The sequence below is a fragment of the Diadema antillarum genome, unplaced genomic scaffold (genome assembly GCF_040938485.1).
Source record: "Diadema antillarum isolate AM-2024a unplaced genomic scaffold, OU_Dant_1.0 scf00000071, whole genome shotgun sequence".
Taxonomy (NCBI): Eukaryota; Metazoa; Echinodermata; class Echinoidea; order Diadematoida; family Diadematidae; genus Diadema; species Diadema antillarum.
Window position 1 is genome coordinate 12,531,150 of NW_027270960.1, and position 14,077 is coordinate 12,545,226.

At 40.9% G+C, this 14,077-nt stretch overlaps 1 protein-coding gene across 1 annotated transcript; it reads right to left on the reverse strand.

Moving 5' to 3' along the window:
• Positions 1-4,482: 4,482 nt before the first annotated feature.
• On the reverse strand, positions 4,483-12,999 carry LOC139716938 (putative nuclease HARBI1). The gene is made up of 3 exons (XM_071628462.1): positions 12,750-12,999; positions 7,617-7,806; positions 4,483-5,477 (listed from the first exon to the last, which is right to left on the reverse strand). Exons 1-3 carry the CDS (start codon positions 12,997-12,999, stop codon positions 5,288-5,290), a joined length of 630 nt encoding a protein of 209 aa, XP_071484563.1. The 3' UTR covers positions 4,483-5,287.
• Positions 13,000-14,077: the final 1,078 nt, after the last annotated feature.

The window sequence follows — 14,077 nt, forward strand, 5'->3', positions numbered from 1 at the left end:
TCAAAAAATGAGAAAGTTGTTGCAACGCATCATTAACGAAAAAGATGTTTTGCACATCTACCTTAGATATCGGCCACACAGGCCAAATTTTGGGTCATTTGCTCAAGAAATGAAACAGGCCTTCGATCCACAACATTTTGTCAGAATTTTTTTAAATTTGCCGTTGCCATGGCAACTCATGCAATACTAACGAAAAAGGTGTCTAGCACATCTACCTTTGATAGTGGTCACACATGCTGAATTTGGGATCAATTGCTCAAAATGAGATGGGAGTTCTATCCACAAGATTTTGCAACGGACCGACCGCCTGGTGACCCGACCTCAGAGTCATTCCTACGGTATTTACTAGTACCCTCCTACACACTATGTGTGGATGGGGGTATAAATATACACAACCTGAGAGCTTGGGACTGTACAGTACTGTTTTAGGTGGGGATTCATGTTTTGAACATTCCTAAGTGAGATAATGAGAAATCTCTTACAAAATATAAAAGAGCATGTAATTTCAAGAAAGATTCAATGCATATTTGATGAAAATTGTTTTTGAAATGACTGAGATATCCAAAAAATTGATAAATATAAAAGGCGACAGGCCACCCCTTCTATTAACATCTCTTTGTTTCACCTTGTTTTTGGAAGTCTCAGCCATTTCAAAGCTGATTTTCATCAAATACAGTAAACTTTTGATAACCCTTAGAATTACATACTCCTTGACATCTCATTGTTTTTTTTTTTTAATGTCTCGCAAAACGTCATGTGCTAAATCCTCACCTTGACCAGAATGGTACTCACCTATTAACACAGTAAATTCAGTAATAAGAAATATTTTATAGTCTGCATGGACGTAAGTGAATAACAACAGTACCAAAACAAGTGATCCAGGTATCTTGCACTCATCTGAGTAACACAAGTTCACCTTCCATGCATTCCTGCAGACTCTTACCTGAGAACATTGGAAAATTGTGGTGGAGGTTAGCTTTGAGAACTGGCATGCTACCTGTCAAGTTTTGAAAATATTCATCAAGGGGTTTCCAATTATTATGAACGTGCCCAATTACAGTGTATACATCACTGTTTGGACCCATCCCACCCACTTCCTTGGTCTGAATAAACTCTGTAGAGTAACAATGAAGTTATTGCATAAACAAGCACTTTTGCAAATTTTGATATGATCGGGGTGAACTTTGACCCTCTAAAAGGTGGAACATTCAGGGCAGCATTATCAATAGGTACATGTATAATCTATAATATTGTACGTATAGACGTGATATACCAAAATTGAAAAGAAATTGGTCAAGAAACAAACCTATTATCGCCACACAAGCGAACCCTTTCAAATTTACCTTTTCATGTACAGTGTATAAAGACGGAACAATGAAGGACATCATTACCAAAAAAAAAAAAGGAGTATTCGTTTTACCATAGTTCACCTTCATGCCAAATTTAAATATGACCTTAGAAGAACTGCAGCCAGTAGAGCGCTCACAAGAAAATCTCTGAGGCTGATGCGGCGGTGGCAGAGAGGGTAGCGGTACAACGAGGCCAAATCAATAGTATTCTTGAAAACAAAGTTTGGGGGATGCAATTAACAGAGCAATGCTTTGGCTAGACATTCTCAACATTTACACTTATTTGCCATTATGGTTATCATTCTAACACATGGTGATAATATACCTCTATGAATGCTACTTGCAAAGTTTGTTGAAACTCCATCATGATAAATTGAACAAATACATATTCTATTACACTGGGCCTGATAATTTCCAAAGTTTTGTGAAAGTTTTTCAGGGGATTTCGAAAAGAAGAAAATGCCCAATGTTAGTCCTCATTTTTGACATTAGGACCCCTCCTTCCTTCCCTATACTGGGTCCCAAGGAAGGCACCCCCTTTCTGCCTTAAACAAAACTGTAATATCAGTCATCAATACACTAATTTCATAAAAGGTACCAGGGAATAGCTCTATCACCACTGGTTCTAGATAAGATCTAAGATTCATTTATTGCTTGTTCATGCAATCTCAACCATTTTCTACAAAACTTAACAAACACTGTGAGGGGGTAATGCGCCCCGGCGATACGGTGCAAGTAACTCACTGATGAAAGGCCAAAGCATTTGAATTTGTTATGGTAATCGAACACTGTGCGGAGGGAAGGACAAAAAAACTAGAAATATCACTTAAGGTGATTAATACCCCCGCCCCTTGACGACAGTCCTACCCAAGGAATGATCTTTCCTTGATCTTCTGCTATTTAAATGCCGTTACCATGGCAACGCAGCTTCCGACACGTCCTAAAAATATGTCTTGCACATCTTCCCACCAAGACTATTGTGTATGCCACATTTCATAAGCTTTTGTCAAAAACTGAGGAAGTAGTTCAATCCACAAGATCTTTCCTTGATCTTCCGCCATTAATATGCCGTTACCATGGCAACGCAGCTTCCGACACGTCCAAAAAACATGTCTTGCACATCTTCCCACCAAGACCAATGTGTGTGCCACATTTCATGAGCTTCAGTCAAATACAGAGGAAGTAGTTCAATCCGCAAGATCTTTCCTTGATCTTCTGCCATTTATATGCCGTTACCATGGCAACGCAGCTTCCGACACGTCCGAAAAATATGTCTTCCACATCTTCCCACCAAGATCAAGGTGTGTGCCACATTTCATAAGCTTTGGTCAAAAAACTGAGGAAGTAGTTAAATCCGCAAGATCTTTCCTTGATCTTCTGCCATTAATATGCCGTTACCATGGCAACGTACTTTCGGGTACTGACAAAAAATGCGTCTTGCACATCTACAACCAAAGGCACAAATCTGTACCAAGTTTCATGGAAATTGGGCAAAAACTGAGGAAGTAGTTTGCAACACAAAATTTTCCATCATTTTGGCTCATAATATGTGAGCTGTTACCATGGCAACATACTTTTTGTCACTGTCAAGAAATGTGTCATGCTGACCTATATCCTAAGACAAACATTCAATATGAATTCCATGAGAATTGGAAGAACACTGATGAAGCAGTTTTGCCATGAAGCATTTTGCCCTATATTTTACCAATAACATGCCGTTACCATGGCAACGCACTTTTTGCCACTGCGGAAATATGTGTCTTGCACATTAACATATTCAGATGAACATCTGTACCTAATTTCATAAAAATTGATCAAAAACTGTGGGAGGAGTTCGCGACGCAAGATTTGTACCCATTTTTGCCCATAATATGCCGTTACCATGGCAACGTACTTTTGGGTACTGTCAAAAAATACGTCTTGCACATCTACAACTCAAGGCACACATCTGTGCCAAGTTTTATGTATCGGTTGAAAACTGAGGAAGTAGTTCGCGACGCAAGATTTGCATCGTCCGCTGATTCCTATATACCCCCTTCAAACTTCGTTTGGCGGGGGTATAAAAATATTGAAGTTCACCTCCCGTATCTCCCTTATTTTAGCACAAAATCCTTTCGAAACTTAACATATCTAACATGAATATATCATCCTTCATATAATTTTTGGAAAAAAATGATGATGTTTCTTTCAAGATATATGTGATTTATGGTCGAGGCGACTTTGGGAAAGGGTTAACATTTTCTTTACTGAACGTAAGTCTGCGCCTGCATGAATATGCATTTGATTAACATATTGCTACACCGTGTAGTCTGTATACACCAAACTCACCACTTGCAAAGTTTCCTGTTTAAGGTGAAAACTAGAGCACTCGCAATCGAGCACATGTATCCCCCGAACCCATATCCCATCCCCCATCTGGATTACTTATTTAGGCCAGAATGTTGTATAATACGGCAACTGTTGCATGATACAATAAAATCCGATGAGAAATGAGGCTAGTATAATATCATATATAATATAAGTAATATGACATGTCATCATACAGAAATTTGAAAAACAAGAGCGCTGGCAATGAAAAATTTTGTTAATTGGAATAATTCCCCGTTTACTTCAATAGCAAATTCGAATAAAATCCGACAAGAAATGTGGCTTATAGAGCATATACAAGATGCGAAATGGCCTCAAGTCGGAACACTGAGGGCGCCGTCACCACAAACTATTGTGTCCTTCATGTAGAATGACCATCCATATAACTCTTTAGCAAGTTTGAGTAAAATCCAGTAACAATCAAGTTATTGCCTAAATAAGCATGCAAATTTTAACATGATCAGAGTGACCTTTGACCCTGTAAAAGGTGGAATAGTGAGGGCAGCGTTATCAATATGTATAGGTGTATAGATTTGACTATGATAAATTGACATACCAAATTTGAAAAAAATCGGTCGAGAAACAAGTCCAGCGTCGCACAAAGAAGCAGATCCTGTTTAATTTACCTTTTCATGTATAAAGACGGAACAAGCGAGGGCGCCATTACCAAATAACAATAGGCTTCTTCATCTTACCATAATACACCTTCATGCCAAATTTGAGTATGATCGAAGAAGAACTGCAGCCAGTCAAGCGCTCACAAGAAAATCTCTGCGGGGGATGTGGCGGACGTGGCGTAACGAGTTTCCTCCGAACTCTGTTCAGGGGATGCAATGAGAGCAAAAAGACAACCCAATTTAAGAGAAAATACTGGACATGCACAACTAGATCATCTTCCTTCACATAAATTCTCTACTGGTCAGTGCACGCTTAGCCAATCAGTGTCGGGTTCAGCGCATACTTGAATGCGACAGGGTTTGGTTTTTGGTCCACAGGATAGTGAGTGGGCAGGAGAGGAACCCTGAAATGTGCTTCAAATGTTTCAGGCAGTACGAAAACCCTTACATCGGATTATGTACTATTCATGCTATGGGTTTTATGTGGGCAACAAGTGACTGTGTTCTTGATTTTTTCTTGACATAACCGTGCGCTAAATGATACAGAAAAGGTATTTAGAACACAGTATGGATATACTACCATAAGTTATATACCGAAGTTTCATTTTGGAGCAATGAAGGAAAATGTGAAAAAATAACACTTGTTTTGAGACCAGATTTTCTGTTTTGGAAGCTTAATTTCGACATCATTTTTACAAGTCTATCCTAAACAGAACCCAGAATAAGTGACATTGTGAGTTAGAAAATCGTTTCTCCTTCAATTTGCTGTATAGATTTAATCATTTGATGACTTTCTGAAGGTGAGATATTGCGATTGTCCTGCAACACTTCCCCTGCGGTTTTGCATACACAAACTGTCTACTTTATGCGAATGAGACTTCAAGGTCATATGCTTTTGGTGAGTTAACTGCACCGTATCGCCGCGCATACAGCTGTAATGAAGTCATGGCACATTCAAGCAAAGAATCTTGCAATAATGTTATTCCTTGTTTGAAGCCCAGAGTGGTGGTCGTTGTTCGGATGTTGTGGATCCACGTCAGCAGGAGCTTCCTGATGGGGGAGGTTGATGACATCTGGAAGAGGTAGTCTTCTTTCCATGCAGATGTTGTGAAGAACACAACAGCTCATTATTATTTTGCACACTCTGAAATAGAACATCAATAGAAATGGTAATTAATAAAAAATATATCATCTTTGAATAAACATAAAGTAGCAAATGAAATTGCAGTGCATAATTTGGTTTTTATCCATCTATTATTCCTACTACCTAATAATAATATTAAAGGAGAAATAACTTCAATAATCTTCCCAACAATTGCATTCATCTTTTGATACAGAGAAATGAAATACATTCAGTAGCCAATGCTATTTGCACTTTCCTGCGTTCATACTGTTACATGTCATCATAATTTAAAATTTTAGTTTTTTAATCTAACTGTCAAAATATCATTTAAATCATTAATACTTTTCACTTAAACTATAACAAACAGGGTTTTAACACAACCCCGATTATACCAAGGTAAGAATTTGGGCTGTAACGTTATCCACTTCATGTTCTTTGTTGTGTTTTCGTTCGCTTATAATGAAATTTCAATACAATGAAAGAATACTGCCAGTCACGAGGACTTCATTCAAAAAGGTGTTCACTGTACTTGAACCACCTATGAAATTTACAGAAGTTTAGAAAGCCATGGTATTACCAATGTTGACTCGATGAAACAAGAGACCCGTGGGTCACACGCTCACCTGAGTATCGCAAGTTCACCTTCCATGCATTCTTGCAGACTCTTACATGAGAACATTGGAAACTTATGGTGGGGGTAGCTTTGAGAATGGGGGCATGGTGTCCATTTACATATTCTATCACACTGGTAAAAATACCTGCCAAGTACACTGTACTTTATAGAATGTTGGATTATGCAGCTTAAAAGACTTAAAGCCCTATCACTTTTGGTTAGAACTAGAGAAAAATATTATTTAATAATCATTAATTTAGACCACCTGGGGCCCCCAAGGAAAGCATGATGCCCATTCAAAACTTTGAGACCTTAACCATATGGGAATGCTACTTGACAAGTTTGGTGAAAATCCATTATGATGTTTTCAGCAATAAGATGAAAATTTAGGCCCGCATTTGCCCCCCCCCCCCATCCCATCCCGCTTCCTTGGGTCCCAAAGGGGTGGGGGTAGGGAGGGCACCCTTGATTCTCCCATGAACAAACTTAAAACAACAGTCATCAATATAATGAATCATTGCATTAACTTAGCTCAATCACTTCCAGTTCTAGAGAAAATCTGTATAGAAGATTCCTTACCCGAGGGGGGACCCCTGGGGCATTGTGCCCAATTTATGGAATTGAGATTCTATTCCCCTAGGGATGCTACATGCCAAGTTTGGTGAAAATTAGTGATAGGGTTTTCAAGAAAAAGATGAAAATTTACAATTTCGGTCCAAATTTAGGTCCCATGGCCCCCCCCCCCCCCCCCCCAAGGTGGGGCATGGTACCCATTTGATGGGAATGAGATTCTTTCCCCCTAGGGATGCTACCTGTCAACTTTGGTGGAAATTCATAATGGCATTTTCAAGAAAAAGATGAAAATGTGCAATTTGGGCCTCATTAGGACCCCTCCCCACCCCTGAATCCGCCATGAACAAACTTGAATCTACAGTCATCAATGTACTAATTCATAGTATTAACTTGGCTCTATCACTTCTGGTTCTAGAGAAGAAGATTTTTAAAGATTTCTTTTTTTTTGGGGGGGGGGGGGGGTAGGGGGGTTGAGCACCTCTGGGGGCCCCCAGGTAGGGAATGATGCCCACTCGAACAAATTGAGATCCTATACCCCCAGGAATGCTACATTACGTACCTGCCAAGTTTGGTGAAAATCGGTCAGGGGTTCTCAAGAAGAAGATGAAAATGTAAAAGCTTACACACGACGGACGACGGACGAAGAGCGAGATCAATAGCCCACTTCGAAGGCTCAGGTGAGCTAAATGTAAATGCTTAAGGAACATTAGTAAAACAATTTCAACAAACTACTTGGCAAACGTAGTTGCAGACATGCCGCCCAAGAATTGTGTTTATGTAATGACTTTTCCTGTTTTTATCTTTGTTTCCCCTCTAAAGCTTCTAGAGACCTTGCCAAAGGTATTATGCACTACATAAGAACAGTGATAATAATATCAATAATAATAAAGTGCAAAGATGAGTTGATTGACTAAATAAAGTCAGTTTACTGAACATTTGAAATTTATGAAACATAATCAACTAAGTTACTTTACCTCTCTGGTGAGTAGCACAAAACCCCGCCAGAACTGTCCAGGCATCTGAACCGTGCCTTAAGGACACCAAATGCTCTCTCCACGCTGACACGAGTTCTAGCAAAGGCAGCGTTGTACCTTTCTTCAGCGGGAGAGGCGGGATGTGGTACGGGCGTCATCAGCCAGGGTTGCAATGGATAACCACTGTCACCTATTCGGATATCATAGGAAAAAAATGATTTAAGAATAAGAGTGGGAAATATTTCGGTAAAGACATTAAGCAAAGAAATTGTCATTGAAAATGAATTTTGAATCGACAATAAATTCAGCAACATTCTTATTTAAGCCACAAGGGCAATGGTCAGTCTACATGTGACATGGAGAGACACTTGTCATTGCATTGCAGGGTAGGACCTTAACACAAGATTTGAGACAACCTGATTGTACGAAACTTGTAAATGTTATAATCAACAAATAGAACGGCTACTGTAGAAACTACACACAATGGTCTTTATAGCTTGGGAAGGAGTATCCATAAATTGACAAAATATAGTGTTTATAAGTTCACTTAATTAACCAAAAATAAAAATGAAATTAATTTAGACCTAAATATTACATCATACATGTATGAAGTGTATATATTGCCTACCTTTCATACTGTATGCCTCAACATGTTGAGTCTCAAGATGCTAATTTTACATCTGCGGTTGCTAGACCGGACTCTAGATAGACCTCAACAGTACAACACACACCTCATCTCAAAAACGCATAACTACGCTCGACATAGAACAAGGGGTTCCACATGTCACTTGTCTGAGATGTTAGACCCTGTCTATTAAATACTTTTTTAAACACTAAATGGTCAATGCAATGACATGACTTCCCATGCAGTGCGCTGCCTCAAGTAAACTTATTCTCGTCAAACATGAAAACATCACATCATGACATAGTTTGAACTCAGCAGTACCAGAATTGGAAACTTTGAGCAGAATCCAATGTACCACCAGATAGTAGTAGAACCCATTTTGATATACGTTACACTGCAGACAGTAAGTAGGCCTGATACTCCGCCCTAGGAAAGCTGTAACAATTGGTTGGTATAAATTTAAATGCAAAGAAATTCTATTTATATTCTATTAGTATCATCTACAAAATTTTAGAGGAAATTTTTTTTTTTAAAATCCAAACAGACGGATCTTTCTGTGTAGAATTAGTAAGACTAAAATTATAAAGTGTTATGCATGCATGGACAGTAACAATCACAATGTCTACCGGGCACTTACCATGATTTTTCTATGATTCTGAATAGTTGACAGTGCAGTGGTTACCCATTGCAACCCTGGCTACTTCCACAACTAACATTGTAGTAAAAAGTCCTAATAATTATGGTATGAGTCGACTATGACACGACGCCGCCCGGTACAGTAGTACTGTAGTAGTACGGTACCGATGTATCCCGCCTCTCCCGCAGATGCCAGATGTCTAGTGCACGCGTGTGGATGACGTTTGGATTTCATGATTTCGACAGGTCAATTTGATTGAAAAGGTAAGAATTTCCTCCTGAATTGTCCACATTCCTGCCGTCATTTATACATATCGATGGTTAAAAAGGCAAATGCATGGATGAAATTTTGAAGCATACGCCGATACGGATTGCCTGGGACTGCACTCGTCACATGGAAACATCGGGCAGTGGCCTGTGACGATTGCAATCATTGGTACCATGTTGATTGCATGCTTATGTCGACACCTGTTTATGAAGCTCTCTGCAATTCAAGTATCTCTTGGCAATGTACAAATTGTGGAATACCTCAGTTCTCCTCAAGCCTATTCAGCTCCAGTGTATCAATAAGTACCAGCAACACATTTGACAGTCTAAGCACTGCTGATTCATCGTTGGATCTCTCAGATGATCTTAGCCATGGACCAGAGCCTGCTGCTTCCTCATCACCTATAGCTGGGAAATTAACCAAACCTTCAACAACACAGAAGAAGAGAAACACCCTTCGAGTCTTGAGCATAAATTTCCAAAGTATAAAAAACAAAAAAGAAGAGCTGGGGGCTGTAATTGATGCTTCAAATCCAGACATAATAATTGGCTCTGAAACATGGCTGAATCCAACAGTCTTGTCAGAAGAGATATTTCCTGGAGGATATACTGCTATTCGTCGTGATCGCAGTGATGGCTATGGCGGCGTGCTGATAGCTGTCAAGGATGATATTGCGTTTGAAGAACTTCCTTCCTCACAAGATTGTGAAGCTGTCTTCATCAAAATTGCCTTACAGGGACGGAAATCCCTTGTTGTGGGCTCCTTGTACAGAGCCCCTTCCAGCAACATTGAATACATGGAGAAGCTATGTGATCTTCTTTCGAGCACAATTCAGAAGTACAAGAACTCGATATGCTGGGTCGGAGGTGATCTAAACCTCCCTGACATCGACTGGAGTACTTCCGCTACTGCTGGTAGCCGAATTGCAGGGAATATCAACTCTCATTTCTTGGACACCCTTCAGGATTGTAACTTACAACAAATGGTCACTTTCCCAACCAGAAAGGGCAGCATTTTGGACCTATTCTTGACAAATCGTCCATCCCTTGTCAACAGATGCTCTCCTCTCCCAGGCATTGGCGATCACGACATAGTGCTTGTAGACTCAAACTTACTCCCTCCAAGGAAAAAGCCCATCCCACACAAGATCTACTTGTGGAACAAAGCTGACAGTGCTGCTATGAAGAGTACATGCTTTGATTTTCAGTCATCTTTCTCAGCACAGTATGACTGCAACAGCTCTGTTGAGGAGATGTGGTCAACCATCAAAACCAGTCTACTCTGGATCTTAGACAGCCATGTACCATCCAAAATGTCATCTACTCGGTTCAACCAACCGTGGATAAACACAGAAGTCAAGAGGATATCCCGAAGGAAGAAACGCCAATATCTAAGGGCTAAGAGGTCACGTTCACAAGAAGATTTTATGTTGTACAAGCAGTTGAAGGACAAATCTCGGTCTGTATGCCGTAAAGCCTACAACGACTTCATGAAGAATATTGTTAGTCCTGATGCCAAATGCAATCCGAAGAGATTCTGGGCTTACATCAACAGTAGAAGATGTGATTCTCATGGGGTCCACCCACTGAAGTCTTCTGATGGTGTCACCTACACAGACAGCAAAACCAAGGCTAACCTACTCAATAAGCAGTTTTCATCTGTTTTTACCAGTGAAAGCCTAACAGATGTTCCTGATAAGGGGCCATGCCCCTATCCATCAATGGAAAACATCATTGTTTCACCAGCAGGTGTGAGAAAACTACTAGAAGGCCTTGATATCCACAAGTCTGCTGGACCAGATGGCATCCCTTCTCGTCTTTTGAAGATGCTTGCCTGTGAACTCACACCCGTCCTGACAACTCTGTTTCAAGCATCACTACAGCAAGGAACCATCCCACTGGATTGGAAGAAGGCAAATGTAACTGCCATCTTCAAAAGTGGAGAGCGAAATAAAGCCAGCAATTACAGACCCATCTCACTTACAGCAATCACATGCAAAGTCCTTGAGCACATTGTGTGTAGCCAGATGATGTCACACCTTGATAGCAACAATATATTGACAGATGCTCAACATGGTTTCAGGAAAAGAAGATCCTGTGTCACCCAACTACTCATGAGTACCCATGATCTGCTGAAAGGCATAGATAGAGGTGAGCAGCATGATGCCATCTTGCTAGATCTCTCTAAAGCCTTTGATAAGGTACCACATCGTCGCCTGCTTTGTAAACTGCAGTATTATGGAATTCACAATCACACACTGAACTGGATTGAAGACTTCCTCAGGGATAGATCACAACAGGTCGTTCTCGAGGGCTCCACATCAGAAACAGCTAAAGTAACATCTGGTGTTCCGCAGGGCAGTGTCATAGGGCCCATGCTATTCCTGATCTACATAAATGACCTGCCAGACTGTCTATCTTCATCAACATCTACAAAATTGTTTGCTGATGACTGCTTTCTCTATCGTAAAATCACAACAGCTGATGATGCCAGAAATCTCCAAGATGACCTTGATGCCCTACAACGTTGGGAAGCTGACTGGCTCATGAACTTCAACCCACCAAAATGCAAGGCTCTGACCATCACCAGAAAAAAGAACCCCATCAAAAGAACATACCAAATACACGGTGAAACCCTTGAAGAAGTTTCAACAGCAAAATACTTAGGCATCCATCTTCAGCGAAATATGAAATGGAACGATCATGTCAGCCAGCTTACCAAAAAGGCAAATTCAACAAGGGCATTTTTGCAGAGAAATATTCATTCTTGTCCCAGACATGTCAAGATCCTGTGCTACAAGTCATTACTACGGCCCATTCTCGAGTATGGTTGTGAAGTTTGGGATCCATCTACCAAAGTGCTTACTCACAGTCTGGAAATGGTACAACGCCGTTACACCAGATTCATCTTCAATGACTTCAAGAACTCCAGCAGTGTCTCTGACATGCTCTCCAAACTACACTTGCCGACCTTGGAAGAGAGAAGGGCTCAATATAAAGTTATCATGATTCACCGTATCATTCACTCCATAGTAGATATACCCATGAGCAACTACCTTATACCAATCACCAGAGGCTCACTCAGAGGACATGGGCACAAGTTCCATATTCCTTTTGCCCGAACACAGGCTTTCCAGACATCGTTCTTCCCCGATTCCATACGATTGTGGAACTCACTGCCAAGTTCGACCATTTGCACCTCCACAAACCAATTTAAAGAGGAGGTGCAAAAGATCCAGCTCCGCTAGAAGGATGCATGGTTTTTTACTCGCACGTAGTTAGTTTTTATGGAGTAATTGCACAGCACACTGCACATCACTCTAAAGTACGACGATACACCTCATTGGTGGACTGTACTGGAAAGGAAGAAGAAGAAGAAGAAGACTCACGCGCACGCACTGTACTGGGTCACAAACGGTATGCATGCAATGAATTGGCAGTGGTTCGATTACGGATTACTGAGAGTGCACGTACGGATCGAACGTTCGAACCCTACGGTCGGGTGCGCATAATGCACGATTTGCGCTTGGTGGTGTGCGCGCATCCGCACTGACTGCGATGTGTTGCGTAATCATGTTTTCTTTCTGATCAGCTGGCTGACTTACCGATTAGCCATCCAGAGGGAAGTCGCCCGTTTCGAAGATCTGAACAGATATTGCTGTTTTCCCAGATGAATGCATCGTGACTCGATCCGGGCCATTTTGCTACTACATTTACGAATTGCAGGTCCGCATTTACGATAGCCTGGACGTTTATGCTGTGTTTTCCTTTGCGATTGACGTACACTTGAGGGTTTTCCTTGGGTGCTCGAATGTTCACATGTGTACAATCAATTGCTCCGATCACATTTGGCATTCCGGCGATATGGGAGAATTTTGCTTTGGTTGAAGCAAAAGTCCCATATCGGCCAAAATTGATGAACTGTGGTGCTCTTTCAAACAGGGCATCAGTCACTGCTGCTACAATCCTGCTCTGCGCAGGCTGGCTCAGTCCAGAAACATCCCCACACACATTCTGAAAAGATCCGCTTGCCAAAAAACGAAGGCAGCTTGCTACTTGCAGATCTACGGGAATTGTTCTGGCACCCTGATTGTGTCGAACTATTCCCTCATCATCTTTGAGGATGTCACAGAGCCTCTGAAAATCTACGTAGTGTAGACGGTAGTTCTTCTTGAATTCTTCAGGAGAAAGAGAATTTATTCGGAGTCTCTCGTGATCGTGAATATTTCTGTTCGCAACAAAAGGGCGTGCAAGGAGAAGAGCGGCCATGATGCATTGCCTGCATAACCAGTCTACGTGTATTCCTATGGGCCCTGCGTACTTAGGACATGGGCGAAGCTTTCCTAAATATTTTCCTAAAATTCTTTCCTAAGTGCGTTCTAGAATACCAACTTCTTCCTAAGTCAGAAATTTGCATATCTCATCCTCATTTGCATAATCTCCGCCCCTTTCCTAAATTTCTTCCTAAGTTGACTTAGGAAGAAACTTAGGAAGATTTTCAGAATACCACTTAGGAAAAAATCCTGACTTAGGAAGAAATTTCTTCCTAGGAAGGATTTCAGAATACCACCCATAGTTTTTACCATTTCCCTAGGGAGTATAGTCATACGCGGATAAGTGTATGGTAGAATTATGTTTTGTTGTTTACAGTGCTCTCGACCAATCAGAGGACGAGAAGCAATTTGTGAGGGATATAATATACGAATAATTTATGAGTTGTGAGTGCATTAGGGCACGAATATCGCACGAGGCGCGAGATAAGCCACTGGTCTATTCAACAAGGCGCGTAGCGCCGCGTTGAATAGACCAGTGGCGAATCTCGCGCCGAGTGCGATATTACGTGCCCTAATGCACGAACAAAATCATAAATTATTCGTTTTATACAACACCTTGTCCACAATCACAGTACTAAATTAGTGACCACCAACTCAGG

Bases quoted from the DNA above. Each gene is read 5' to 3' on its own strand.
- LOC139716938 (XM_071628462.1), bottom strand. From the start codon at position 12,999: ATGCCAAATGTGATCGGAGCAATTGATTGTACACATGTGAACATTCGA. The intron at 7,807-12,749 runs GTAAGTCAGCCA...ATATCCGAATAG, and splicing joins TCCCTCTGGATGGCTAATCG to GTGACAGTGGTTATCCATTG. The intron at 5,478-7,616 runs GTAAAGTAACTT...GTTCTATTTCAG, and splicing joins TTGTGCTACTCACCAGAGAG to AGTGTGCAAAATAATAATGA.